General features: G+C 52.7%; 1 protein-coding gene across 2 annotated transcripts; it reads right to left on the bottom strand.

The window, feature by feature from the left end:
• Positions 1 to 1212: 1212 nt before the first annotated feature.
• Positions 1213 to 24542, bottom strand: usp11 (ubiquitin specific peptidase 11). 2 transcript variants are annotated; one of them, XM_088909177.1, is made up of 21 exons: positions 23721 to 24542; positions 19570 to 19679; positions 19100 to 19230; positions 18280 to 18397; positions 17995 to 18140; positions 17106 to 17167; positions 16889 to 16988; positions 15959 to 16132; positions 15146 to 15304; positions 14156 to 14380; positions 13533 to 13616; positions 12865 to 12959; positions 12331 to 12537; positions 11894 to 11988; positions 10192 to 10641; positions 9780 to 9850; positions 9198 to 9310; positions 8044 to 8193; positions 7513 to 7628; positions 6951 to 7039; positions 1213 to 6702 (listed from the first exon to the last, which is right to left on the bottom strand). In XM_088909177.1, the coding sequence occupies exons 1-21, from the start codon at positions 23834 to 23836 to the stop codon at positions 6529 to 6531; spliced, it is 2985 nt and encodes a 994-aa protein (XP_088765303.1). In that variant the 5' UTR covers positions 23837 to 24542; the 3' UTR covers positions 1213 to 6528. The 2 variants fall into 2 exon arrangements, with proteins under 2 accessions (XP_088765303.1, XP_088765304.1); XM_088909178.1 differs by having other exon boundaries at positions 23569 to 23801.
• Positions 24543 to 26253: the final 1711 nt, after the last annotated feature.

Below are 26253 nucleotides of genomic sequence, written 5' to 3'. Positions count from 1 at the left end.
CTCTGTTATCCTGGGCTCAGCCCACACAATGCTGTTCGTACGGATGACCGTTGCACTACCCCAGTGGGAGGAAACCCACACGAGCAAGGAGAGAACATAGACTCCACACAGACAGCAGCCCAGACCCAGAATTGAATCCAACCCCCCCCCCAGTGCTTTCAGGCAGCGATGCTGAGCACCAAGCCATCATGCCATCCAGCTCTAGAGTCACCTCCATTCATTCTTGCAGTTCAGGCTTCACCTTATGTCACTCTATTAATCTGCCACTTCGGCAGTTCACCCTGTATAACATTTCAACCAACAGCCTCCAATAACTGGGGAGCGTCAGATCCCACAGTCTGCTCCTGTCATTTCACTTCAGAATTCACACAATCCAGGTTCCAGGTCTGGAATGACGTGGGCTGTCTTCAACTAAAAGCACACCCTAAATCTCAAGATTGTACCGTGTAAATGTCATAAAATTAGGATTCTGAAAATATTATTGCTTTATTTTTTGGGGGGGGATAGACTTTTAAAGAAATTCAATTTAATAACCGTTTTAATTTATACATATAACATTGCAGCGATTAAAAAATAGCACTCTTATTGCCTAGTTTAATGGACTTTGGAGAGCATAATTTGAAATTGGAAGAAGTAAAAAAAGGACCACAACAGGATGAAAAGATGTTAAGAAATGTAGTTAATATTTTAAGCCTTAAATGTTCCTTGCTTGCATTTTGATAATAAAAGTGTGGCAGTGGGAGCTTAGTTGGTTTTTGGAATGACATGAGTGGAGTAAATCCACTCTCAATGTTTATTGACTCATTTGAATTGCCTTTTTAATCACATCAAATGCTAAAAATAAGTGTCAATGATGAAGATGGCGAACGACGCTGAGCACCAAACGTCTCGCAAGCATCACACTGGGGTCGAAGTAAAACGGCAGACGGGCTGGTTTCACCTCTCCCTCTCCCAATGCTCTCCCCTGCCGAGCCTCTTACATCTCCTGGGGCCCAGGGTAACGATGGAGATAGCAGTTAGACCTCGGCTGGGCTCAGGCTGCGAGCTGCAGAAGGGAGTTTGAGCAGCGGCTGGCATGAGGCGTCAGAAACTGCAACAATGAGAAAAGACCCATCTGGACCTTCGGGAGTCGGGTTCGGTTTCAGCAGAACCCTGGCATCACAGTGGGTCGAGACATAAACCACGTGAGAGGAAAGAAACAGCTTGATCGCCTTTTTTTAAAATAGTCATTTTTTTCCTTTATTTACATATATCATCCTGTACAACATGCAGAAAAAATAATGCTCCCTCTGTCATCATTGCAACAACATTGTGAAAATTGGCAACTTTTTAAGAAAATACAATGTGTATAAATTCATGTCTGTATAAATATACATACAAGACTGGTTTCTATTTTTCATTAAGAACAGTAACTGCCTTTCCCTGCTTGAGGAAAGGCTAAAACAAGCCCCAGGGTGGAAAAAAATAAAACCTGTCATATTCACCCCCTTCTGTCGCCCTATTTCCCCCTAAAAACAATTCATACTTATCACGTGGGTCAGTGGCTCTTTCTGAAATTTAAAACAAAACAAAAACAACGGCAAAGATCGGATCTCGACAAAAACAGTTTCACTTCCTTTAAATGTCACCGTGATCAGCGAGCACTGCAAGAGCTTTTCAGTTCAAACATCGCTGAAGCATTTGTAACAGACTTAGATGCCGTGTGGGATCCAACTCCTCCCACCTGATCTGCCCGAAGACCAAGAAATGACAACGATCACCTAGAAAACACAGCGCTTCTCTGGCAATGATGAGCATCTGAAAATACTTTTAAAAAAGGATTTACTTTCAACCTGACAGGTGAGGTTGGGGTGGGGCAGGACAGTCTATCCAATTAAAACCATGAAGAGAACCCACCAACTCGCAGTGTCATATAGGAGAAGAACTCAAATACTTAACCTGGCATTAAATATCGAGGAATTTCAAGTTTCTCTGGTTAGACATAATGATGCATGTCCACTCTACACTACAAAAATAGTTTCATTACTATGTTTAAAATAAAATTTAGATTTTGCATCTTAGGAAAAACTGCACAGTGCTCAGCTCAGGACTAGTGCTGGGCTGCTGGTCAGTGTAAAGAACAGAAAATTGCTCTTTAAGGGTTGGGGTCTGTTTCATCTGTAACTTCTCCATCTTGCAGCTGACTCCAAAGACTCTGACACTGCTGGAAATGTTCTTTTTCTGACAGAGCACCACAATCTTTACAAGCAGCTCGCGGCAGCGTCCAGTGTTGTCTGTCTGTATTGCTTCATCACTGAGACTACACTTCAAGCTAAAGTCAGATCGATCTGACCGGCTGTTGACACACATAACGTTAGCTCTGCATGCTGGAGGTAAAGACAACTGCTGTCTTTTAAACCTCTCTTCCTGGTCTTAAAATAATAAAAAGAATGCTAGCATTTAGAATAGATAAACAACGAGTCTGAAAACATGTAAAGAAACTCTTCCTATCCACACAGACAAGACCCTGCTCCTCGAGTCCGTTTCACTTTGCCACAGCTCCCTCCCTCACTCTCCAAAGGTGCACTGTCCTGGCCAGCGCCCCCTGTAGGTGAGGAGGACCACACTCCATGCACTTTGCTCATTTTCATTATCACGCGCCACACTGTAACGGAGGCCCAGCCTTGACCCACACAGCACAGGGGGAGGCTCTAGAGCAAACAGTCCCCGCAAACTGCTGCTCAGCTTCCAAAGCAAGAACAAAACACACATCCTGTACTCGCCAGCCCGTCTTCCAAAGACAGGACTCCCCAAAACAGACAGCACCCCCAGACAAGACGCTGAAACACTACAATCTCTCCGTTACCCTCCAGTACTGGCTCCACCGACCACACCTTTTTACCAGAGGAGAACACTCCAACAATCTTGTGGAATTAAACTGGAACACAACAGCCGAGACTGAACGGCCCTCTCCCCAGGTCTGCTCCTGTTCCGACAGCAGTGTAGGTAGTGCTGGGGGGACTCTCGGGCAAGAAGGTGGTGATATCCACCCAGCGCAGGCAAGTCCCTGGAGATGGGAGCCAAGCCAATCCCTCTGAACTGCTACACTGCACACCCCAGAGCCCCAGAGCCATCTGGGCCCAAGACACTTCTGCACTGTACTGTATCTGCTTTAGATTGCTGTTTGCTGTTGACTAATTCACAGCCTAAAAACAAAGGATTAGAAATGACTCTTACCCCAGGCATTGTCTAGCCGCCAGGAGGACAGAATTATGAAGCCCTTACAGGTGACAGCTGGCTAAATCCAGTATAACAGCCATAAAGAAAACGACAGAAGGTGGCTAGTTTGCTGTTGGAGCTGACTTCTATGAACAGAGCTAGCCTGAGATATTGCTGTGTCTACAAGAGCCCTAGTTCTGGAGCTCACAGCCTGTTGTGCACTGAATAGGCCCGGATTTGAACGGAGCCTTCAGATCCGTTTTTTCCAGATCCTTTCCCGGAAATGAATTGGATGCAACAGGCAGAGACACCCCTGGTGCCCGTGATGGAAACAAGAAAGACTTTCACAGCTTGAAGAGTGCCAGCAAACGGGTCCTTATACACGGCCTTGCACGCTGCTGTAATGGGGAACCTGCTGGCGAGGAAGACTTTACTCTGGGAGAATCTGCTTCCTGAGCCAATACTGCAGGGTGTTACGCTTGTGGCGTCTTGTGCTTATGATGTTCTGGAAAAACCACCATCACAACCCCTGAACTCCCCCAGCACGCCTGAGCACTCAGCTGACCGCTGCCCTGCCTGGAGCCTGCCGTCAGTCCGACACAGGCTGAAAACAAGCACCCCCTTCTCCTCCAGCTCCGCAGGCCCGAACCCCTCTGAGGCTCACCAGCAAGAGCATTTACTAAACGGAAAAGTGCAACTCAGTCCTGAACCTGCCCCATCACTGGAAAGACTGAGAAGCCAATTAAAAAAGGGCCACCATTTCAGAGTGAAACTATGTGAGTACTATAGCCAATGCACCTTTTGTCACTTGTCAGTCCAAACCATACACTGGGGTCCCAGTTGCTGTCACAGCTGCATTACCTGAGCGTACTCAAAGGCACGTGGGGTAGTGCCAGACAAGACCCCCCAGGCTTAACTAACTCCCTCCCTTCCGCAGGTGTTCAAAGAGGACCGATGTACAAGGAACGGGCTCTCTGCAGGCAGGTGGTTCTTTACAGAACAGGACTGGGTCTCGATCAGGGAGAAGAATCACGGCAGCAGGACGTCGAGAAACAGAAACGCGGCTGGCAGCACCCTGGACGTGTTCGCCGCCATCGCTGTACCGCTGGAGCACAGCTCTGACTCTGCACCGGAGCGGGGAACAGGAGGCATCACCTCGACAGGCCGACGGGGGGGGAATGGGGTGCGTCAAGGTGCGCAGTGTTGATGGGGCACCAGGTGGGGATACGGAGGATCCCCCATCCCTGAAGAAGAATTCTGGGGTCATTACTACTACTCGATCAGGCTGAAGCGTCCTTGAGACGCGTCCAGTTTGTTCCGAACGGCTCTGTCAAGCGCTGGGCTTCAGTGGAAGGGGGAGACGCGCGTCTCTAAAGACTCCAGGCGCCCCCATTCCTGCTTAAACCACACTGAACCTGCCTCCCCATCTCACAGGAGCCCCGTGTCTTGTACAGCCGCCCTGCTTCCCCAAAACAAAATACAAAAGCCGGATGAAAATCTTACAAGTCTAACGGAGAAGGCAGTGACCCCTTGAAGAGAATCAGTTGATAAACAACTGTACCTTCCCGAAGCCTAACTCGATCATCTATATATATATATCAGGAGAATTACAGTAACTACCCATTAATTTATTAAATGAAAATGTAGAAGAAGGTCATGAAGCCAAGGTCCCCCTGTTCACCTGATCCAGACAACAGAGGATGTAACACAACAGTCACTCCCATATAACAATACTGCCCAGCGGCATCTTGAACACCAAGGAAGGAAAGAGGTTCCCAAATTTGGCCTGCTCCTCTCTGCAGAGATTCTCACCACCCTCAGCCACGCAAAAGCACAGAATTAAAAAAACAAATTAACTGTCTTTTTCAATTGCCACATTCGGGTGATTTTGTTTTCTCTCTTTTTGTAAAAAAACAAATAAAGATCGCGATAGAAAATCGCCACCTCCTGCCTCTCCATTCCTCCCAAAGTCCCTCCGGTCGCGTCGTGAAGAACTGCCAGGTGACAAACAAAATGGAAGATATCAAGTGACCTGTCGATACTGGCTTCCTGATTTGCACATTTTGTAGAACCAACATGGTGGAAATGGAAAATCTAAAAACAAGAGCCGATCAGATGGTTGGGCAACATTTTCCCAAAAACCTGAAAAGCACCCTTAAGAACTGCTCATAACACTCCCGAACAAAAACAGCGCTCCTGCCTCCGGCTCTCTCTTCCCCCCCCAGACCGTGACGCTCCACTGGCGGCCACCTGGGTCGTCGCCGAGCGCGATCCTGCTTCGAGTCCGTTTCCAACGTCTATGGTTCAGCAATGCCGTCCATAAAGCAGAAACTGAAAAGAAACTGCGTCCCTTTGCATAAACGAAACATTACAAGTCCTCTGAGATTCAGTAGCCTCCGCAGATTCAGGATAAACCAGACAAGCAGGCTTCGGCCTTCGTGGGACAGCGCGGCTGTGACTGCGCTGACCCTGGGCCGGCCCGGACTCCATCAGAAAGTGCTGCACTGGTGTGCTTATGTGCTGTGGCTGTGGTCAATCCAGTGAAGGACAGTGCCTTGACCAGTGCTGTTTCTAGCAGTGTGGACAACAACTGGGAGCATCCTGAGACCACCACGCTCTCCAGTCTGCACAGACAGCAACAGCATGATCTGGGATTACTCTGCACATCATTCACATGAATTGAATTGTCCAGTCCTTATCTAACAGGACTTACTTACATATAGGCCTTTGGTGTGGCTGTCTGCTTCAGTCCCTGTATTTTAAAAAGACAGATGAAGCTTTGGGCTTCCTTGTGCTAGATCTTCTGTCGCCGTTTCATTCTCTCTGTGTCTAACCTGTTAGATCCAGCATGGCAGATGAGTTTAGGAGTTGGTGCCCAGGCCCATTTTAAAGAGTAAGACTTGTCCTGCACAGAATACAGAGCTGGACGGCAGTAGCAGGCGGAGTCTATGATCCGTGATCGCACTCCCATTACTCTCCTTATTGGATCGTCAGGTTTATCCTGATCCTGGCTGCACAAGAGCCAAAAGATTTTGGACAGAGCAGAGAAGGTCATGAAACTGTTATCCCTGCGTCAGCCATGTTGGCTCCATCTGTGCTGTGGCAACACTTACCACAGCCCTCCTTCCTCTGAGCCAACATGGGTTCAGTTTCACTTGCCTCCATGCTCATGCACCAGCCTGAGAAATATGCCCCCACCCCCTCCCACCCAGTACAGTGCAGGGAGGAGGCAGCAGGTTCAAGTTTTAGAATAAAATACAAAAATTAAAAAAAAAAACATATCAAAATCAAAACAACCCCTGCCAAGCCTCAAAAGCAAGCTGAGTGGTCTTAGTCTGTCTCCATGTTGACAAAGGAAGTGGTCCCGTCCAGCTCCTCCTGGCTCGAGGAAGTGACCTCATCAGCGGGGGACACGGCTGTGGAGCTGCTGGCGCAGGGCGAGGGCAAGGTGGGCGGACGGATCTTGTCCTGGCGCTGGTAGAACAGGAGGTAGGCAGCATTGGTCTGGAACAACAGGGAACGGCAAAGACAGCTCCAGGAAAAGGTTTGGAAAAGAGGGGTGGGGAAAAAAAAGTTGCAGCTCCAAGTTCTCACTCACCCGAGTAACAGTAATAGCACAGTAATAACACAGTAATAACACAGTAAGGAAGGGAAAAAGTGCTGATTTTCAAATTTAGAGCATCTTTAAGTCCAAGCAGGACAGAAAAAAAAAATCACTAGATGAACTACCAAGCTGGGATTCATGAACTTACCACAATTTGATCTTCCCTGGCATACGTAACCTTACTGTCGTCGAAATAGTACCACTGGCCATTATCCTTGTTTCGTGCGTAGCTGGTATCTGCAAATTGAGGGAGAGAACAGTCAGGGGGGAGCTCTCTGCTTCAGCATCACATCCCACGGGGATCTAAAGTCGGGAATCCTGCGCTGTTTGCATTCTTAAGCCCTTCCGTCTTAGAACTGCCGACAGGAACCTGCTGGGCGTCTCCGATAGGCACTGCTGTCTCCACCACCTCAGGAGAAGTCTCTGCCAGCCCCCGGGATGCCCCTCTCGGCCCGCCTGCGCGGCGATGTTTTACCGTCAGTCTGCGGAGGTGTGCTCCAGGCGCTCCCGGGACGGACCCGGAGTGAGAGCCGGGGTATCGCCACCCTGCTGGACCGGCGAGCCGGGATGCGATGCTGACACCAAGGGTAGCAGTGTGACCGCATGGCAGGACGGACACGGAGGTAAAACCCGGCCAAAAAAGGAACCGTCCCGAGCCAGGAGAGCGACGCAGGTTGGGCTATTTTTCCCAAGAGGTCGGAGGGACTCACAGTGTCCGTCTCTCAGGCCCCCGTAGTGGTTCGACACGGCCATGAGGTCGTATCGACAGGGAGGGTTGCCCTCTGGGTCAGGCTTCCACTGCAGGAAATCCGAGAAGTCCAGGTCCCTGAAACCGGGGAGACCGAGGTCAGTCAGAGTCCGGTACCAGCCTGGGCACGCCTGCAGTGCGGGAGTGGCCGCAGTTCGGGGACTCCCCCCTCCTCAGCTGGGTTGGTAGCGACCTACATAGAGCCCCAGGTATTGTCTACGCCAAAACGGACAACGGACTACTCCATTTCCCCTGTTTGGGGGGGGGGGGGGACGGGACATGATATTCAACTGTGACAAAACCACTGCCCACCCAGTCGCTTGCTCGTGTGACGATATCAATAAAATGCAGTATAAAATGATCAAAATAGCCCTGCCGAACTGCTTCTATTTTCCCACCCAGTTCTAATCCTCCCCTTCTGCCTTTGCGACCCGCAAGGGCCTGGGTGCTGTGTGGCCTGCACACGACCAGCAGGGCGGCGCCACAGGGCTACCTGATGGGGAAGTTGACGATGGTGTCGAGTTTCTCCCGGGAGTACTTGGTGTAGGAGAAGCGCTTTAGGTGGATGATCAGCACCTCCGGCAGGGACCACAGGTCCAGCTTCTTGGTGGCCAACTGGTGCTTCTTGCAGGTGGGGCAGTACCTGCAGGATTTACAGGCAGACACAGGGAAACAGATCAGACCCTGGCTGCAGGCTCTAGCACAGACACAGAGTCACTGGAAAGGGTGTCCGCACCGAGGACAGAAACAGCAGGCATGTCTTCACACGAAATGAAGATTTTCACTGCTCTGGATTCCTTCAAGAAAGGAAGGATGAGATACGCAGATCAATAAGCAACTAGCACCACCAAGCTTGGCAGAATACTTAAAACCTCTTATTTAGCATTTCAGCTTCACGTGCATATCAATGGACAGTAAGCTGACAAAGAAATATAGAGTCCACTGGAGAGAAGAAAGCACTTGGTTTCTTTTCAGAAAAGGCTGGATAAGACTAACGGAATCACAGATCAATAGACTACCAGTCAGGTGGATGCGCCGGATGGCCTCCTCTGTAACTGTTCTCATGTTCTGACATATCAATGCCGCCTCTGTGTGGGAGTATAGAGACCACACTCCAGCTTATTTATTCTCCAAATGTCTTTGTGTCGTACATATCTCTGGGCACAGGCCAGAACATCTAACAAGACACGTGCTGGATAGAAAGGACTGCGCCTGTGATACTGACACATATTCGGGGTTGCAGAGCTGATGCTTAATTGTGCTGTGGAGTGTTTGAAGTAATTACTGGGATATGTGATCGCAGTTCTGTGTCAGTCAACACACTGCCACAAGGTTGATTTAAGTACAGATAAGAAATGAAAAAAACGGCAGTAATTGGTTTGCGCCTAACGAGGTTGTTAAGGGTAGAAGTGATCATCTTCAGGGAACAGGATGAAAACGACCGGAGCCTGAAGCACACGGACCTGTTCTGAAAGGCGGCACATGAGGCTCTACTGTAAAAAAGGGTTCGAAAACTGTAGCAGTCAGTCTGCTCTGCAGGGCAGACCCAGACCCAGACCCGGACCCGGAGAGGGGGAGGCGTGAGGCAGAGAGGGGGGAGGCGTGAGGCAGAGAGGGGGGAGGCAGGCAGGAGGAGGAGGCGCTCACCAGGGATTCTCCTCCTCCAGGGTCTCCACCGTGGTGAAGAGCTCGATGCAGCGCTGCAGCCGCACTGTCTCCTGCCTGTGCGGGACGTCCATGCTCTTGTGCTTCACGTATTTCTGCAGCGGGGACAGGACACCGCAGTCACACGTGCACGCACGCACGCACGCACGCACGCATGAACATACACAGGTACACACACAGATGCACAGGCATGCATACATAGACACATGTACAGGCATGCGCAGGCACACGCACAGGCACACGCACAGGCACACGCGCACATAGACACACATGCACAGGCACGCACATACACATAGACACACACAGTATGGTCAGATGCCAGAATCTCCAATAATGATTTCATTTGTTTTAATAGCTAAAAGACTCATTTCCAACAGCACAATAGTTGGGACACTTGACAATATCAAGGCAATGATTGTCCCCAAAACAACATGCTACAGTGTGGGTGAAGGGATAAGATTTTCCCATCCAATCAGTAGAGCCAGTGCAGTCCCTACCGAGAAAACACTACCACAACGATCATCCTCACCCGCGCAGCAAGGAGCACTGCCTCGACGCACGTACCTCTGCCTCGTTCTCGTTGTAATATTTCTTCTTCATCTCGGGGTCCCAGTCGATGGCGATGTAGTGCTGAGCTGAGACAGGACACAAGACAGCGGCGGTCAGGTACAAACCCAGCCTCTTCCCCAGACTCACACCACTCCTTCGCACCCGCTGCAACGGGCCTGAACACGCGGGTGATTGAAAACCCCTGAAATTTTGTTCAAAACCTCAATTACACGCTCTGCACGTTTCACTGCTTTACGAGCTGGGAGCAGATGGCGAATCACACCTATCTGAACGCGGCATGACCGCCAGCTCAGGACATTTGGCAAGGCACTGCAGAGGTGACAGATGTGACAGCAAAACAAACAAGCCTAAGACACTACTACGCCTCGCTCTGCGTTATCGCCAGAGGCCGGCCAGCCCGACTCACAGCTGAAGGAGAAGGTGCTCCCCTCCCCCATGCCTCTGTCCGTGGTGCCATTGGAGTTCACTGCCTGGATGGTGAACAGCAGCTTCCTGCGCTTGGGTGGGCGGTACTTCCTCTTGGGCTGCCTCTTTAGCGGCCTCTCATTGGGCGGAGGGCTGGGGGGTGTGTCTTCATGGTTGTTTTCTTCCTGCTCCTCCTCCTCACCCCCCTCCTCCTCCTCCTCCTCCTCCGAGGGCCGGGGCATCGCGAGCGAGTGGTTCTCTCCCTCTCCGTCTCCGCCGGCTCCTCGCGAGGGGCCCTCGGTCCCGCCGCTGGGCTCGGCCTCCACCTCCGCCTGCTCCGCCGAGCTGTCCGACTGCTTCCCCTCCGACCCCGAGCCCTCGCCGTCCCCCCCGGCCACCCCGTCCTCCAGGGCGGAGCACCCCGGCTGCTGGCCGTCGCCCTCTCCCTCCTCTGGAGAAAGAGAAAGGATATGAACTGTGAAACCGCCGTGGAACTGAACCAGAGGCGACAACGTGAGCTCTTTTCAGCTGAGCCCCACACGTCTCAAGCAGACTGCCTGGTGGAAGGACAGCACCCTGATACCTGGCCCTTGCAAGGGTATAAATCACAGAACACACTGGAGTCAAAGAGAAGCCCTTTCATTTCCTGCCTCAAAGCTCAAAGCCAGGAACAGCCAAGGAACACAAAGAGTGTTAAGCCAACAGGCCCGTTCGACAGAACCCAACGGACCGTGAGGATCGTGGCCCCGCAGCCTCTCGCAGGAGGAAGCCAGGGGCTCTATTTCAATAACTTGAAAGGACAGAGACCTCGCCAGATCACAAATGAGTTGTCACTCGCCCGACCGACGGGTTAGACGGTGCTCTGTGAGTCTTGCCATGACAAGCAGGTACTTTCTGAATGTAAACGTGCACAAACACTGCAGCAGCAGATTATCGGTCCTTATTATGATACATCACAAAGCTGCTTGGCAATCGCTGTCACATGTTGTTGATGACAGAAGCAAACTGTTACAATGTTCCCTCACCTTGATTACTCATTTTGACTACACCTTGACCATCACAAGAGCTGCGCTGACTGAAAACAACACAACACTCAAGTATTTCAGAGGCTCTCCTCACTGGGCCTGCAGGCCCGAAGTCTCTCCTCATCTGTATTCCAGCTAAACTCTGGGTCAATCTGCTCCCTTTCCCGGTTGTGCTCATCTCTCAGAACTGCTGACGGCTCGCTTAAGAAGCTGGCTGAACAGCTGGGCGTGGCCGGCGCAGGGGCGGGCAGTGGGCGTGGCCAGCGCAGGGGCGGGCAGTGGGCGTGGCCGGTGCAGGGGCGGGCAGTGGGCGTGGCCGGCGCATGGGTGATAATGGTGAAAGGGGCGGGGCCAGCGCTCTTGTGGTCAGAGGTGGGGAGGAGTGGCCAATGCCACAGTGAATAAGTGGGCGTGGCCAGCACAGTAGTCCTCAATCTATGGGCCCATAATTTGGATGTTTTTCTTTTCTTGGGCATCAATTTAAGAAGAAAAAAAAACCACTTGAAATTCGCAGAGTGAACCATGTGTGTGGCCAGTGCAGGAGCGTGAGATGGGAATAATAGTCTGGGGTGCTGGAAGGGAAGGCATATCGACTCTTGAGTCTGAGGCCTGGCTGGACCACAGTGGGGTGGGCTGGAGGTCGAGAATGAGTGAGTGGGCCGGCAGAACAGGGAATACCATCGCTCACGCCAGGCGTGTGGGCCTTCTGTAGGTCTTCCTCTTCGTCCTCTTCCTCCTCTTCCTCCGAGGGGTCAGGCGGATGGACGTAGCGGCTGCAAGGAGAACACAGGACTGAGGGTCTGTGCAGGGGAACTGCCGGTACTCGTGACTCTCATTTAAAAAAAATAACTTGCAGGCTTTAAAACACACTCTGTATCAGACGCCAGCTCGTCAGAGAGCCCAGTATTTCAAATACAGAAATTCCAGTTTTTCTTTTACGAAGCGCAGCAAGAAAAATAAGCTGTAGGATGTACAAAAAACAAAGGAGGACACTCACGCACTCTTGTGTGTAAGGGCAAGAACTTGCAATGCTAAACTACACACACGGCATCAGCATCGCCTGCTGAGCAAGCAATTAGCACAGCTGTCGTTATGGATCACCACGGCAGACTCACACCAAGCGCTGCAGGAAGATCCGGTACAGGGCATCGTGGGAGCAGTCGCTGCGCAACACAGTGATGAGTAAGGGGTGGCCGAACAGAGAGGTGCTGTAGTTGCTGTTGCCCGTGCCGTAGTCGCGATAGTTGGAGCGCTCGCGGAGATACAACGCCACAACCACCTCGTCCCCGTCCTCCTCCACAGAGCTGCTGCTCAGCTCATACCTGCAGGGGGCGCCAGCGAGAAACAAAATCGGTGTTATTGAACATCGGCTCATCTCACCGGCAAACCTGGCGATACGAGCAAACACCTGACCACGCCTCCCTCTCCTTACAGTAAAGACAAGAGACAGAAATCGTATGGCTGGGAACTCTGTTATGTGCCAACGTGTATCCCATACAAATACAATGAATCATGTTCTGGTACGAAGAGAAGAATTTAACACATTTTCATCTCAGAGACCTGATGCTGAGCTGGACTGACAGACCAGGACAGAGCCGCTACAGATGCCTGGCACAGGCTATACCCCGCAAGAGCAGAATCCAACTTACACAAAAATGTCATCGCGATCCAGGATGCAGCTGAGCAGCTCCTCGGAGTGGTAGATCTTATAGAAGTGATGGTTGAAGACGTCTGCCACCACCATCTGAGAGAGCAGCAAGGGACAGGGAGAAGCTCAGAAGGGGGTGTGTCCCCTCGGCACAGAGGAGCCTGCGAAGCAGGGATGAAGAACTCGGGTCTTCTGGAGCCACAGGCAGGGCCTCTGCGCAGTTCAGCGGCTGAGCAAGCTGACTCAATGCAACACTCTTCCTCCTGCTGGATGGATTATCGGGCATCTTCCTGCCATCAGGGACAATCAGGGACTGGACACCTGTGACACTGACGTGGAGGGATCTGCCTTTTCTCTGAACTTGAGCGAGCTGATTTCATCTGGGACAAGGGCAGAAGTGAAAAATGTCGGCCCTGTCCAGTTAACAAGATGTGCCTCAGAACAATATGAGCGAAGCACCTCGCTCAAGTGTCTCGTCTTGGATTTGAACCCACAACCTTCCAGTTACAAGCCCAGGACCTTGACCACTGGACCGCACCACTGCCTTAATCACCAGGGCCTTGTGAAGCTCCACTCGTGCGTAACCCACCATCGCCATCCTCACCGCTGCTCAGGACACCTGACTTCACGGTTGTCAGGGCAACGTGTGCCCCAAGGGCTCAGGCTTACCTGATTGGACGGAATCCCCGTCAATCGCGAGAGGGCGCCAGTCAGGTCGCACACTTTGCCAGCTTTGGGAACCACCAGCCGATACTGCGGAGGCACACCGGACCAGGAAGTGAATAAGGGAGGTTAATGCTACCTTATTGTGCACCAGAGCACAGCCTCAGTCCTGCCTAGGGCCCCTTCTGTGCGAAGCGTGCAGTAATAATGCAGAAACTGCCACATTGGCACAAATGAGGCCGTGTCTGCTTGCATCAGAGACAGCAGGAAGCCTGGACAGATTACAGGTGGTTCTCAATCCGCGCGCTCTGAATTTGCATGTCTTTGTTTTAATGTGCCTCAATTTAAGAAGACAAAAAACACTTAAATTATTGAGAACGACCATTAGAAAGGTCACAAGCAACAGGAGGCCATTCAGCACCACCCAGCGCGTCTGGTAATTAGTAGCTAATTGATCCCAGGACCTCAGGAGGGTTCTCTCAGCAGAGGAGAAAGAAACCAAGGTATGGGCTTCAACAGCACAGCTGAGCAGCCTGTCCCACACTCCCACCGCCCTGAGTGGAGAGAGGAAGTTTTAAATATTCCTCCCCTGGGCCTGTGAGAGGGCTCCTCCCTGGCCAGAGGGTTACCTGCATGGGCTTGGCGGCAGGGTCGAGCGAGACGAAGAACACCTCCATCACCCTGTCCTTGCTGACGGGCAGCGGCACGCTCAGGTAGCAGAAGGGGTCGAAGGTCACGGAGACCTTGCAGCACTCGGGGCAGACCAGCGTGGACTTGAAGAGGCCGTGGAACGTGTCCACAATCACCGAGTCGTTCCGGCGCCGGTGGTTCCGCCACGCCTCCTCCGCCACCTCCTGGCACGGGGGGGTGAGAGGTCAGGGAAGGGTCAAAGGTTATCCTGTCGTTCTGACATGCTGCACCCAAGCCTGTCCGCCTGCAGCCACAGGATCTGTTTGATAGCAAGTGTGTAAACCAGGGGTCTCCACCTCTGGCACAGGGTCAGACAGACCGCCTGTTTCTACACTTAAACACGTTATTGAGCCATCAAGCGTCTGCAATTAAGGTCCTTGAGGGCTTGATTTCTGTTCCCACAGACTTCACTGTATTTAACAAATCACCTGCAAACAATCGGAATTCAGCTATTCCACATATGTGAACACCTGCTGCACTGGGACGCTCCAGGAGGAGGGGGAGATACTAGATACCACTAACCCAGCCTCCCTGACCAACTGTTAACTCTTCACTGACTTCAAGCCCGTCTCCTGTCTGTCGCAAAGTCGCCAGCAGCGGGCTCCAGCGCTGCAGAAACTAACAGGCCCTTGAGGCCAAGACACTGGGAGTCTGACCCTGCGTCACAGGGAGGCCTGAGACAGGCCGGTCAGATGGGCACAACTGCCCCTTCGCTCATTAACTCTGTGCCGTACAGAAGCCAGCCGACACCAACACACCACTAGCAGGTGCAAATCGGGTGAGCGTGAAATTAAAACAAAATCACAAAACACCGTTCAAAAACACCCCACCAGCCCTGACACAAGAACTCTGCCCCAGCAGCTCAGACCCCGGCAGCCCCCTGTCCTTCACGAGCTCCTGGCCCCACTTCCCCAGGGCAGGCCCGGTACCTGGTCCGGCCGGCCGTCGGCATCCTGGAGCTCGATGTACTCCTTGTTCTTCACGCGGTTCAGGTCCTCGTGGAGCCCGTCCAGCAGGAAGGACAGCAGCTCCTGGGAGTCGTGCTGCTGGTAGCCCACGAACTGGGAGGCGAAGTGGCTCACTTTCGTCTGCAAGTCAGGAGGGGAGGCTCCAGCACACGGGCTCGGGAGAAACAACCGCCCGCCCCTCCCTCTGGGCCCCCAGTGTGTGTGCGCAAGGCGCTGGAGCCCTAACACTCCTGGTCCTGCAGGGGGTGCTGTCTCTGCTGCAGGGGTTCCCACCTGGCCTCTAGCACCCCCTGCAAGACCAGGACTGCGGACCCCCGCAGTAGAGACAGCGCCCCCCTCAGGACCAGGACTGGGGACCCCTGCAGTAGAGACAGCCCCTCCCCCCCTCAGGACCAGGACTGGGGACCCCTGCAGTAGAAACAGCCCCCCCACAGGACCAGGACTGGGGACCCCCGCAATAGAGACAGCGCCCCCCTCAGGACCAGGACTGGGGACCCCTGCAATAGAGACAGCGCCCCCCTCAGGACCAGCACTGGGGACCCCTGCAATAGAGACAGCCCCTCCTCCCCCACTCAGGACCAGCACTGGGGACCCCTCCAGTAGAGACAGCCCCCCCGCAGGACCAGGACCGGGACCGGGGACCCCCGCAGTAGAGACAGCCCCCTCACCCCTCAGGACCAGCACTGGGGACCCCCGCAGTAGAGACAGCCGCCCCCCCCCCACCCTCAGGACCAGGACTGGGGACCCCTATACCAACACACGCCTGTGTGGTACCTTGAAGATTCGCGGCACCACGGAGTAATGCCTCCCCGACCACATCTGCTTGATGACGTCGGCGTAGGCCTCGGCGATCTCGCCCCTCATGCCCAGCGGGTTGGTGAAGTTGAGCTCCTCCAGGTAGGCGCTGCGCAGGAAGTACTCCGTCAGGGGAGGGGTGTTACTGAGACACTGCGGGGGGCGGAGAGGCAGAAGCAGAAGCAGAGAGATCAGCACAGCCGCCCTGCTCCTCAGACATTCGCCCTCCTCGCCCGCGCATCACAGACTCGGGCCTCGCAGACAGGAGAAATATCCCCGCCCCCCTCAGAGAGAGAGTCTATATTATCCCCAAGGGGGCAGTTTGTTGTACAGCAGCAGCGCTGGATTACAAGCACACAGAAAAAAACACGACATCAACAACAATACCCATACATATTGGCACAGGAAATCAAGTGTTAAGAAAGGTGTGACTGCGAACTTCGATCCACTGGTTTTGGAGTTGGGGAGTCTGTGTCTGCGTTCAGAGGGGAGTAACTGGAATTCATTAAACGAGGGGTGTGAAGGATCGTCACAGATGGATTTTGCTTTACGGATCTGCCCTTATCGGGGCCGTTTTAATTGTTGGAGCTGTTGGTTCTATTGCAATGCGGGTCCTGTCCAGTTACTGAAAAGAGCATGCACGCGGAGTTCATCTGACCAACACCTTCAGCCACAATGACTCACACTTGCACCCCTTTGCACAGCTGGGTGTTTTACTGTGCCGGTCTGACTGAAGCACCTTGCTCCAGGGACACCAGCAGCCCCTCTCCCGGGATTCAAGCCCACAGGCTGTTCTTACGAACCGAGCCTTGTTCTATTCGTCCGAGAACGTCTTGTTGAAATCCGACCCCCCGGCTGGCTCGTGTCCAGGGCCCAGCGGGGATGCGGGGATTAAAGACGGGGGCTCACCTGCAGGGCAGAGTTCATGAAGCAGGTGTTGCCCAGGTTGGTGAGCCCACAGACGCCTGGCTGCCCCCGGTACGAGTCCTGCTCCTCCATCGCATTCCTCCTGTGGCCAAGAGATGGGGGGGGGTTCATTAATGAGCCAATCAAGAGCACCAGCTGGAAATGCCCGCTGTCAAGAGCCCATGTACCCGTCACGCTCCCACCCCCTGCCAGAACTCACACGGTCTGCGGTCTGGAGCTGGGCCAGGTGCCGTCCGGGTTCCTCATCTCCATGATCACGGTCTGAAACACAGCGCACACACACACACAGGAGTGAGGCACCACGCTCGGGCTGCAACGCCAGCAGAGGTGGCTACTGGCTTCTTCTCTCACTCTCTACTGACACCTGCCCCCCACAGCGATCAAGGCTCAGTCACTCAAACAGCACCACTTATAATGTCCCTGCACATCTGAAGAGTGCAAGGGGACCTGGACCAGATACAAGTATTCAAGACCCCCAAAGGCATCGGTAAAGCCAACCCAGCAGATTTCTGCCGAACGAACAGTGAAGCACAAAACCAGAGGGCATGAGCACAGATGATGTGGACGTGCTTCTTTACCTGAAGGGTAGTGGGAGCGTGGAACATGAAGCCCATACCCCAGCCTCCTTCAAGCCACGGCTCCACGAGATCCTCTCATTAATGAACTACCAGACAGGCTAGGTGGGCCCAACAGCCTCCCCTCATGTGTAGCCTTGTGTGGCCCCACGTCGTCTGCCTGGTAATCGCTGTGCTTTGCCATATGAACTCATCGAGGACACACAGGCGCTGACCCTGCCATCTAACCACACGCCCGCCTCTGAACAGAAATAAAGAGGCTGACAAATCTCCATTAACAAAAAGAGCAGCTGACCCAGTCAGCCTGGTGCGCCACACACAGCGCGGTGCTTTGGCTAGACCGCGGCATTATGGGGAAACTGGACAGCACCGTTTTTTGCAGGGGTGTTTTTGTAATGCTGCAGGGTTACAAGGTGAAGCATTCTGGCCAAGCCCCCCAGTGCCATGGGGGGGGGGGACACGCTGTATGTGCTGTGAGCAGCCCTGGAGGGGCCGGCGGGTGCCTGGCCGTACCATGCCGGAGCTCAGGCAGGAGTCCAGCACGGTCATGTGGACGTTGCGTAGCCTCTCGCAGCTGGTGTCCGAGCTCTTCATCCACAGCCGCGTCTCCGCCGAGTCCGAAACCTCAAAATGGACCCGCATGGCGTTCTGGATCGTATCTGCACGCACACAAGACAGAACCACAGCTGACACCCGGCCAACAGGTCACGAGCACGCGCTCGGGTTCGACGCACACTCTCTGCTCTCCCGAGCACTGGGAGCGGACTTATTTACACTGGTTCTGAAGAAGATACGTACGGACGGTGTCGGCGCGGCTGAACTGCATGGGCAGCGTGTTGTCCATGTCGCTGTGCAGACACAGGTAGATCTCCACCGGGTACACCTCCACCTTCAGCGTGCTGGGCAGGTCCACCACCTGCCGGCCACACAACACACACACGCACGTCAGCCGGCTGTGCCCGGGCTCACCGGGCCTCCCTCAGTGCCCCCTTCCATCACGCCCTGCTTTTCACGCTACGGTGTCGCACTTGTTCCTGCTACCAACGTCTAGACTTTGCAGTCACAACAATCGCCATACAGGCCAGCCAGCTCACAGCCCTCCATCCCCTCCTGCCCCCCCAGGAACAGAACCCTTTCCGCCCCTTCCACAGCCCCCCCCCGGACCCCAGCACCCCCCTTGCCTCAAACCTGCCCCCTCCAAGAATAAACCCCTCTCCCGGCTCCCCCGGTTCCCCCCTGCCCTGAGGGCCAGCCCGTAACAGGAGGGGGGCAGCTGGGCTCTCACTCGTCTCCCAGTCAGGGCCACGCCAGGGGTGGGGCTGTGGCAGTGCCAGCATCGTGCCCTCACTCTTCCGGCGGCAGTCAGCAGGAGCCGCGGGGAACTGGGGTGACTCTGCGTCAGCACTGACAGAGGCTCTCCCACCCTCTCCCAGAGCACCAGGGCACCCGGGCCCAGCCAGACCACCTGGGAGAGCGTGCCCATGGCCTGGGATATGGACTGGGGTTAGGAAACGCCTCTGAGGCCTGGCGCAGGTGGGACCGAACAGATGTGGGTACTACGAACGCGCAGGCGGCCCCTCTTGCCAAGCCCCAGCATGCCCAGGCACAGCCCCCGTACCTTCCTCTCCAGGGGGGGCTGCTCGGGCGCCATGCCGTACCACGCCAGCAGCTTGCGCCAGGCCTCGGCGGGCACCAGGATGAAGTCCTCTTCCTCCACCAGCCGCTCCTTCACCCGACAGGACTCCAGGTCTGTCAGACGCACCGGAGCACGGCCGGGGGGACACCGGGGAGAATTTCCAAAAACACAAGCAAAAAACCAGAAGGAGAAGTGAAACCGCAGAGTTCTGCAGCCCTCTGAAGAAAACCTCAACGTGAAGATTGTTCTAAGAGGGAGGAAGAACTAGAAGAAATCCAGTCTTATCAGCAAATTTCAAATTTGGTGCAACAGATACTAAAACACCACCTGCCCTTTCCGTGCTTGTTAAGAGCCCTGCCGTGCTGTTTAGGCTAATGCTCTAAACGGGCTGGATGGTATTTGTGTTTTACAAGTCACTGCATCTTGATCCGGGCCAGCGCCCGCTCCCTTACCCTCAAAGAGCTCCGCGTTGTCGATCCGTCCCGGGAAGGCGGAGGAGTTCTGGTCCCCCATGTGCACGTACTCCTTCCACTGCTTGAACCAGTGAATGTCCAGCAGGTACCTGCGCAGCGACAGGGACAGCGTCTCAGAGCCGCCCTGCCTGTGGCACAGACAACAGCCAGACCCACGCAGGGCCTGACGCAGACGCTCAAGGCAGAGGGGCACATTTGTTTCGTGGGGGGGGGGAGAAAGAGCTGTGGCAGGTTGCGTGCAGAGTACAACATGCTTGGGGTTCACTGGGGTATACTGTACCTCGGCTTCTGTCCCCACAGGAGAAGCACTTTATACAAACACGCCTGCAGAAAAAAGTCAAGTCAAGTGATTCATCTGGAAGGGGTTACAGTTTTTAACCTCTGGATTGAGAGTGATCCACAGCTCTGAGTGCTGTGAAGGGTCGGAAGAGAGGAAGAACAGCCTCTACATACAGAGTACGTGAAGCTACTGGAGCTGCTTGTTCCCCTGGGTCAGTATTCAATGGAGATCTCTGCAGACCGCTTCACAGAAACCTTCTGCTGTGTGGGGCGTGTCCAGCGTGCCAGGCTGAGTTAGGCTCAGCTGCCAGCAGACAGTTACTCTCTCCACAGCCCTGCGCTATCAGCCAGCCAGCAGCCAGCTGGAGCTACTGCACCGAAGATAAGCCTGTGAGCTTTCAGTGTAAAAAGACAGCCCATTTCCTCTGCCAGTCTACACCAAAATTAACAGTGCTGAAACTGCAGAAGACATTCAGAGCTTTAAACAACTGAAAGTTATTTTGACTCGCAGTATGTGTCACAGGCAAGCGGTTTCACCCTTAAAGGAGATGCTCATATCTCAGGAGACTTTCATTCTAGAGCAGGTGTAGAACTCCAGCACAGGTGTAACACTGGCGCGTGTGCACAGGTGTGTCACCCCTGGCCTTTCCGCATGCTGAGCGTTCTTCTGTTAGCATGCCAAGAACACTCTGGCGCAGACACGGAAATTTTTTTCCAAAAGTGCCTGCGAGCACTTGTCCCCAAAGGACCCCTCGATGGCTGCACCAGTGGGATTAAGGGGGAACTTTAGGCAGACCAGACTGTACAAACCCAGAGAGGAAACCAGCCAGGAAACCCAGGATCTCTAACGAGCAAGCAGTCGGGACCTCAGGTGAGAAGTCTCAGCTGAAGGACAGCGCCTCCTACAGCACAGCGTCCCCGGGCCTCAATTTAGAAATTAAAGTCTAGAGGGCAGAGCGCCTCCTATAGGTCCTGTTCAAGTTTAAAGAAACACGTCAAAGGATTCTAAGAATAGTCCAAAAAAACACTGTAACAGAAATAAGGCAAGCTGGAGGTGATACAGCACTGTGACTTCTGAAACGCTACTGACAGAGGAAGCTGAAGTATAGCATCATATCTGCTTCCTTGTTTGATGAGATAGCAGGATGTTGTTGGCCAGATGATATACACCCAGGAAAGGCAACACAATCGATGATACATTACTTAAACTGTATATTATTTTTATCCACTAAACTAGTGCATCTGCTTTAGACCTGTGGTCAGTTGTGTCCTTCTTTCGCCTGCTGGGATCTCCAGGTGGGCCAAATGTCACACGAAAGGTGACCTCCCCCCCACTGCAGGGCTGTGGGTGTCCTGGGCCAGGGGTGCTCTTCACTGACCTAGAGGTTTCGCCACACTAGAGTGAGGGGGGGAATCTTCACCTGCAGATGCTAACGGACTGGCGTCACGGGAGAGGGCCAGACACTGACCGCGATCCAGGCCTCGCGACCCCGGCCAGGGCACCAGGAGTCCTGCCAGAGAGGCAGTGGAAGAGATGCCCACCCACAGCTTGTCTTGTCTTGCTCTGAGCCAGAACAGGCTCCCTTTCTGCCCGCCCAGCCGTAAACTCAAACTGCGCCCAGCTGCTGTTTTCAAAGGTGGCAGAACAGACTCATCAATGCGCCACAAGCGCAGGACAGCATTCGGACTGGTGCTGCAGGGCTGCAGGGCTGCTGGGGTTTCCCTCACTCTGCACAGCGACGATTCTACACTGGGTGCCCAGGAAGCTTCATTCCCCGGCTTGGTGAGTTTTGAGGGTCACTGGGTGTCCTCTGAGAAACGTATGGGGCTCCCCAGTGACTCCTCCCGTACAGGTGCGAGCCCCAGCTTACGCTGAGCTCCCTGATCCCGGGTTCGAGCCTGGGTCACATCACTAGTGCACTGTGACAGAGATTCCCCAAACTGTGCTGTCCATTAGGGACTAGTCAAGCAGAGCTCTCTCAGCTCCTAGTAACATAGCAAGGCCTGTCCTGATGCTTGTCCTCCTCTAGGGGGCGATGAAGCCCAAGACATGTGGTAGGAGCCTGTCTGCTCTGCCAGCTGTCAGCCGAGACTTGAAAAGTCCCAAATGCCAATTCCGAATTGCGTGGATACGCAACAAAAACAAACAGAAAAACCTCATCATTGCTGTTGCCTGAGGATAGACCTGTGAGAGCGTGCTCAGGACCAGACATCGCTACGGCAAACCTACGCATCGGCTGCTGGAGACCCAGTCAGGGATGGTCTGGACCAGGGTCAGGCTGGTGAGCTCCTGTCTGCGTGCAAACAAGACAAGAACACAACCGCCTGGGCTCCCTGTGCGAATGAACGCACTCCTTTTTTTTCCAGACCAGAAAGACTCAAACTTCCCAACACAGACAACCCTGAGCAAAACTGATCCTCGTCCCAAGATAAATGAAACATCAATAAACAAGTTGGGGCACCTCTAGCAGGAATTGCAGAGCAGGACTGAAGCCCATGGTTTCACGGTGGGAGGGGGGGTGGTCAGGGTCACGGGTTCGAATCCGTGGTGAGGCACAGCTGTTGTACCTTGAGTGAGATATGCCATTCAGATCGCTCCACTAAAACACCCAGTGCTAGGAACAGGTCCCCCGGCAGATACTCTAACTGAGAATTTCTTCTCCAAGGGCTTTGTCAGATAAAACCATGAACAATCTCACATCACTCCCTTCCCAGTGTGGAGGTGATGCTCCACTCCCATCATCAAAAAAACAGCATTTCTCCGGTAAAAGACACATCTGCAGACACTTATTTAAAAAAGCTCTCCCATTTAGACATGCCTGTCATTACAGGCCATCCTGATATACCTGGATATGCACAACAAATGTTTTATCAACCAATTCTTGGGGCAAATGAGGAAAAACTCTCTTTTAAATTGTCATGAATAATGAAAGCAGATACTTTGAACTAGTGCACGCCACGCGTGGCCCTGCTCCTAACCGGTTCACACGATTGCAGCTGCACTCTTTCAGGTCCACGTCTGGAAAGGTCGTGGGAAACAGGTCCAGAGCCCACGGGCAGGCGGGTCTCTGCAGAGTGGCGAGACGGCACCAGGCCCGTCACCAGCGAAACTAAACCCCGACAGTCGCTAGGAAACCCGCAACACGCCGGCCGATCCGAGCAACCGGTCCAAAAACCAGAAGGCACTGGTGTGATCGCACTTTATCCTAAAACTGTTCATCAAGCCCCAGCCCGACAGGATTAGCTAGACCCGCGTTGGAAAACCCAGCTATGCAGAGCGGACCACGGCTCGTACAGGTCTGACGTTTCGACAGAGGGGAATGTCAACAGGCGCTCGCTCGACACGCCCGGCAGCGGCTCGCCGAGGGCGAACGGATCCGTCTCTCCGCGTCGTTTCCCTCTCTCGGAGTTGACGTCAGAGGGAGAGAAAACGAAACCAGCTCAGACCCGCAGTTTCACCGCCCGCCCGCAAGCAAGACAAACTTACCGGGGACGCCCCGGCCTGAACTTTTCCATTTTCCCACCCGAGACACTTCCATCTCCCGACTCCCCCGGAGGGGCTGTGCGGGACTTTAAGCTGAACGACTGAAATGACACCCCCGCTGCCGAAAGCCAATGTGAACGCAGTTACGCTAGCAAGCCCCTCCAATGAAAAAGTCGCGAAAGCAGCTCGGCGATTGCTGTGAATTCATCACGTACAAACCCCTGCGCCTACACGGACCGGGTCAACGCAGGGGATCGCTGTGGCGGACCGATCTTCAGTCAGGTGAAGTGGGGGGACAGGGGGAAATTAGTTAATTTACACCCTGTCAGATCGCAGCCTCGGGTTTCCTCTCCGGCGATCGCCTTACCAGCTATCCCCAGCGCACAGCCTGTGACCCTGGATAATATCTTCTATCTCTCTGCGCTGGGTCTCCAACCCCGGCGGCTCTGCCGACGAAGACGCAACAGCAGCAGCAGCAGCCATGATAGATCATCAATGTCTGTGTCTGTGTCCGTGCGGGTTCGCGAACAGCCCGAAAAACCACGGAACAGCAGATCGATGGGTCCGACTACCGCCGGAAGCAGGAAGCCATCCGGGCTGAGAAACCACTTCCGGGGGTGTCACTGTGAAATCAGTCCCCCGCTGCCGCCGCACACGCTTCGGCCGAGAGCACGTTTCACCTCCCCTTTCACAAACATTCCGATTAGTTATTAATAATCCGAAGCCGCATTTTAAGATGGTGTAGGTTTTAATTGAAGAACACAATAATAAACACTGGCATTTGTATGATTTATTTACACAACTAAAAATAGTTTTTACCGTTACAGAGCGAGCACTTGAAATAACTTTACAATAGGATGAACAAACTACATTTCATTGAGTGTGTAATCCTCCGAATTACAGCAGTGGGTGATGTCTTCGATTAGCACATCTTTATCGTCCTGATAATCACATTTTCCACTTTCGCTCAGCAGGTGGCGCCCTACAAACACACAACACCGTACTGTTGTAGAGGTTTTGTGTTTGAACTACAACAGAGGAAGGACCTTCAAATGTAATAAATAACACCTCCATTCTATTATTTTTATTATTATTATTAACCAAATTCTTATACATAATGCAGATGTAGGCGTAGTCAGTAAATAGTGAAATTCATTTATGAAAGCAAAATAAGTAGACTAGAAAACACTGTAGAGGCAGCAAAGGAGTGTTACAGTATGTGTCAGTACCAAAGTCATGAATAAAAATAAAGGAGAGACAGACTGAGCTTTGTTTTTTTGCAAACTTGCCACTATTCTCCCATAATTCTGATTATAGCACAACAGGTGAAAGCAGTGATGACTGTAGTGTACAGGGAAGAATGCCAAGATCATCAACATTGTGGAATTTAGCCCAGACACTGGGGTTACCACCCTTACTCCATGGAACAGTGTTATAGGACCTTTAGTGTTCAGACTTTCAGGAACTCCTACAGCTCAGTTTCCCAGTCACCCTACTGGAGTATTAGTCCAACTACTGGGCCACCAGCACCACTCACAGCAGCAAGCTGGTTTTCCCTGGTCTCTCCCACCCCTTTCCAGTACTGAGCAGACCCAGCCCTGCAGAGCCTCTGAGACCTGATGAGATCAGGCAACAAGGTGGTAAGAGTGCAGCTTGGATTGAACTTTTCTTCTGCTCAGGTTTTTGCTTCTTTAGTTTGATCATTGCATTCGACATTTTAAGCCCCCGTGACGAACTGTTCCAGATTGCCATTGATCTAGATTGGTCACATCTACAGTCATGTTTCCTTTTTCATTTTGTGTTCTTTTATTGAACGCCTCTGCCCTAAACCCCAAAACATCCAGCCAGCCAGGTGTACAGTTGTCAGGGGATGTGTGGATCTGAGACAGTGCCTTCGGTCTGCCAGTGGGGGGCAGTACAGGGACAGCCAAGGCTAGGACATAAATGGATGTGACAGGCTGTCAGCGTTGTAAACAGGCTGCAGCCTGGCACTGCATCTAATCGTTTTAGATGGAAGACTGGTGTCCCATTATTTGCCCCTCTCTCGGCCCTCCTGAAGGCTGACACTGGCTTTTCCTTTCACCTGACAGTCGACTCGGAGTCATTTCACACCCGATTTGCCTCAGTGGCCATGACCGAGCCGTGCTGCGTGTGGGACACGACGGCGTTCTCACCTGCCCGCCTTCCTTCTAGGCTAGACCGTATATTCAAAGCTTTCAAACCTGCGTTTCGTGGTCTTAAACCGTATTGATGTGAGATTATGCTGATGGGGACATATTTAGCTTCACAATGAAAAATGCATCAGAATCTACAGAATGCAATTCGTCACCATGTCGCATAAAAATACTTGTGCTGTGCAAACAGAATTTGCTATTAAACATGAGATCCAAAGTCTATGATTACTCCTTTACTTAAAAGCAATGAGTATAAACGCTGTTTTTGTAAATGACTCTGATATTGCCTTTAATTGAATTTGCAAGACTATAAATTGTCCATTTTGCAAGTACATTTTATCTTGCCTAAATATGATTAAAGCTTCATTAAACATCAATGTTTATGCACATGTCCCTTTTTTCTTCCCTCAAGCACCCTTTCTACAGTAAGTACTGCCCACAGACTGCTGCTGTACTGTGTCCTAAATGATCCCACTTCAGTAACCTGTTTTAGTCAATTGAATCAGTCTACAGTACACTTAGAGAAGAGTTCTTCAATACTGCATTACATGCAGGCACCCGAAGAAGACTCCACAGCCGAAACGTTGTTTTTTTTCTTCTCTTTTCAGCAGGGAATAAACCTATTATGTGTTCCTCTGCATTACATACAGCCTACACAGTTTGGCAGAAGATCGATATGATTGTTAATGACTGCCTTGTGATAAAATGTTTTTTTTAGAAATACAT

The sequence above is a fragment of the Atractosteus spatula genome, chromosome 2 (genome assembly GCF_055471065.1).
Source record: "Atractosteus spatula isolate fAtrSpa1 chromosome 2, fAtrSpa1.hap1, whole genome shotgun sequence".
Classification (NCBI taxonomy): Eukaryota; Metazoa; Chordata; class Actinopteri; order Semionotiformes; family Lepisosteidae; genus Atractosteus; species Atractosteus spatula.
Note: the sequence above shows the minus strand (reverse complement) of the source record. Positions and strands in the feature narration are given on the sequence as shown.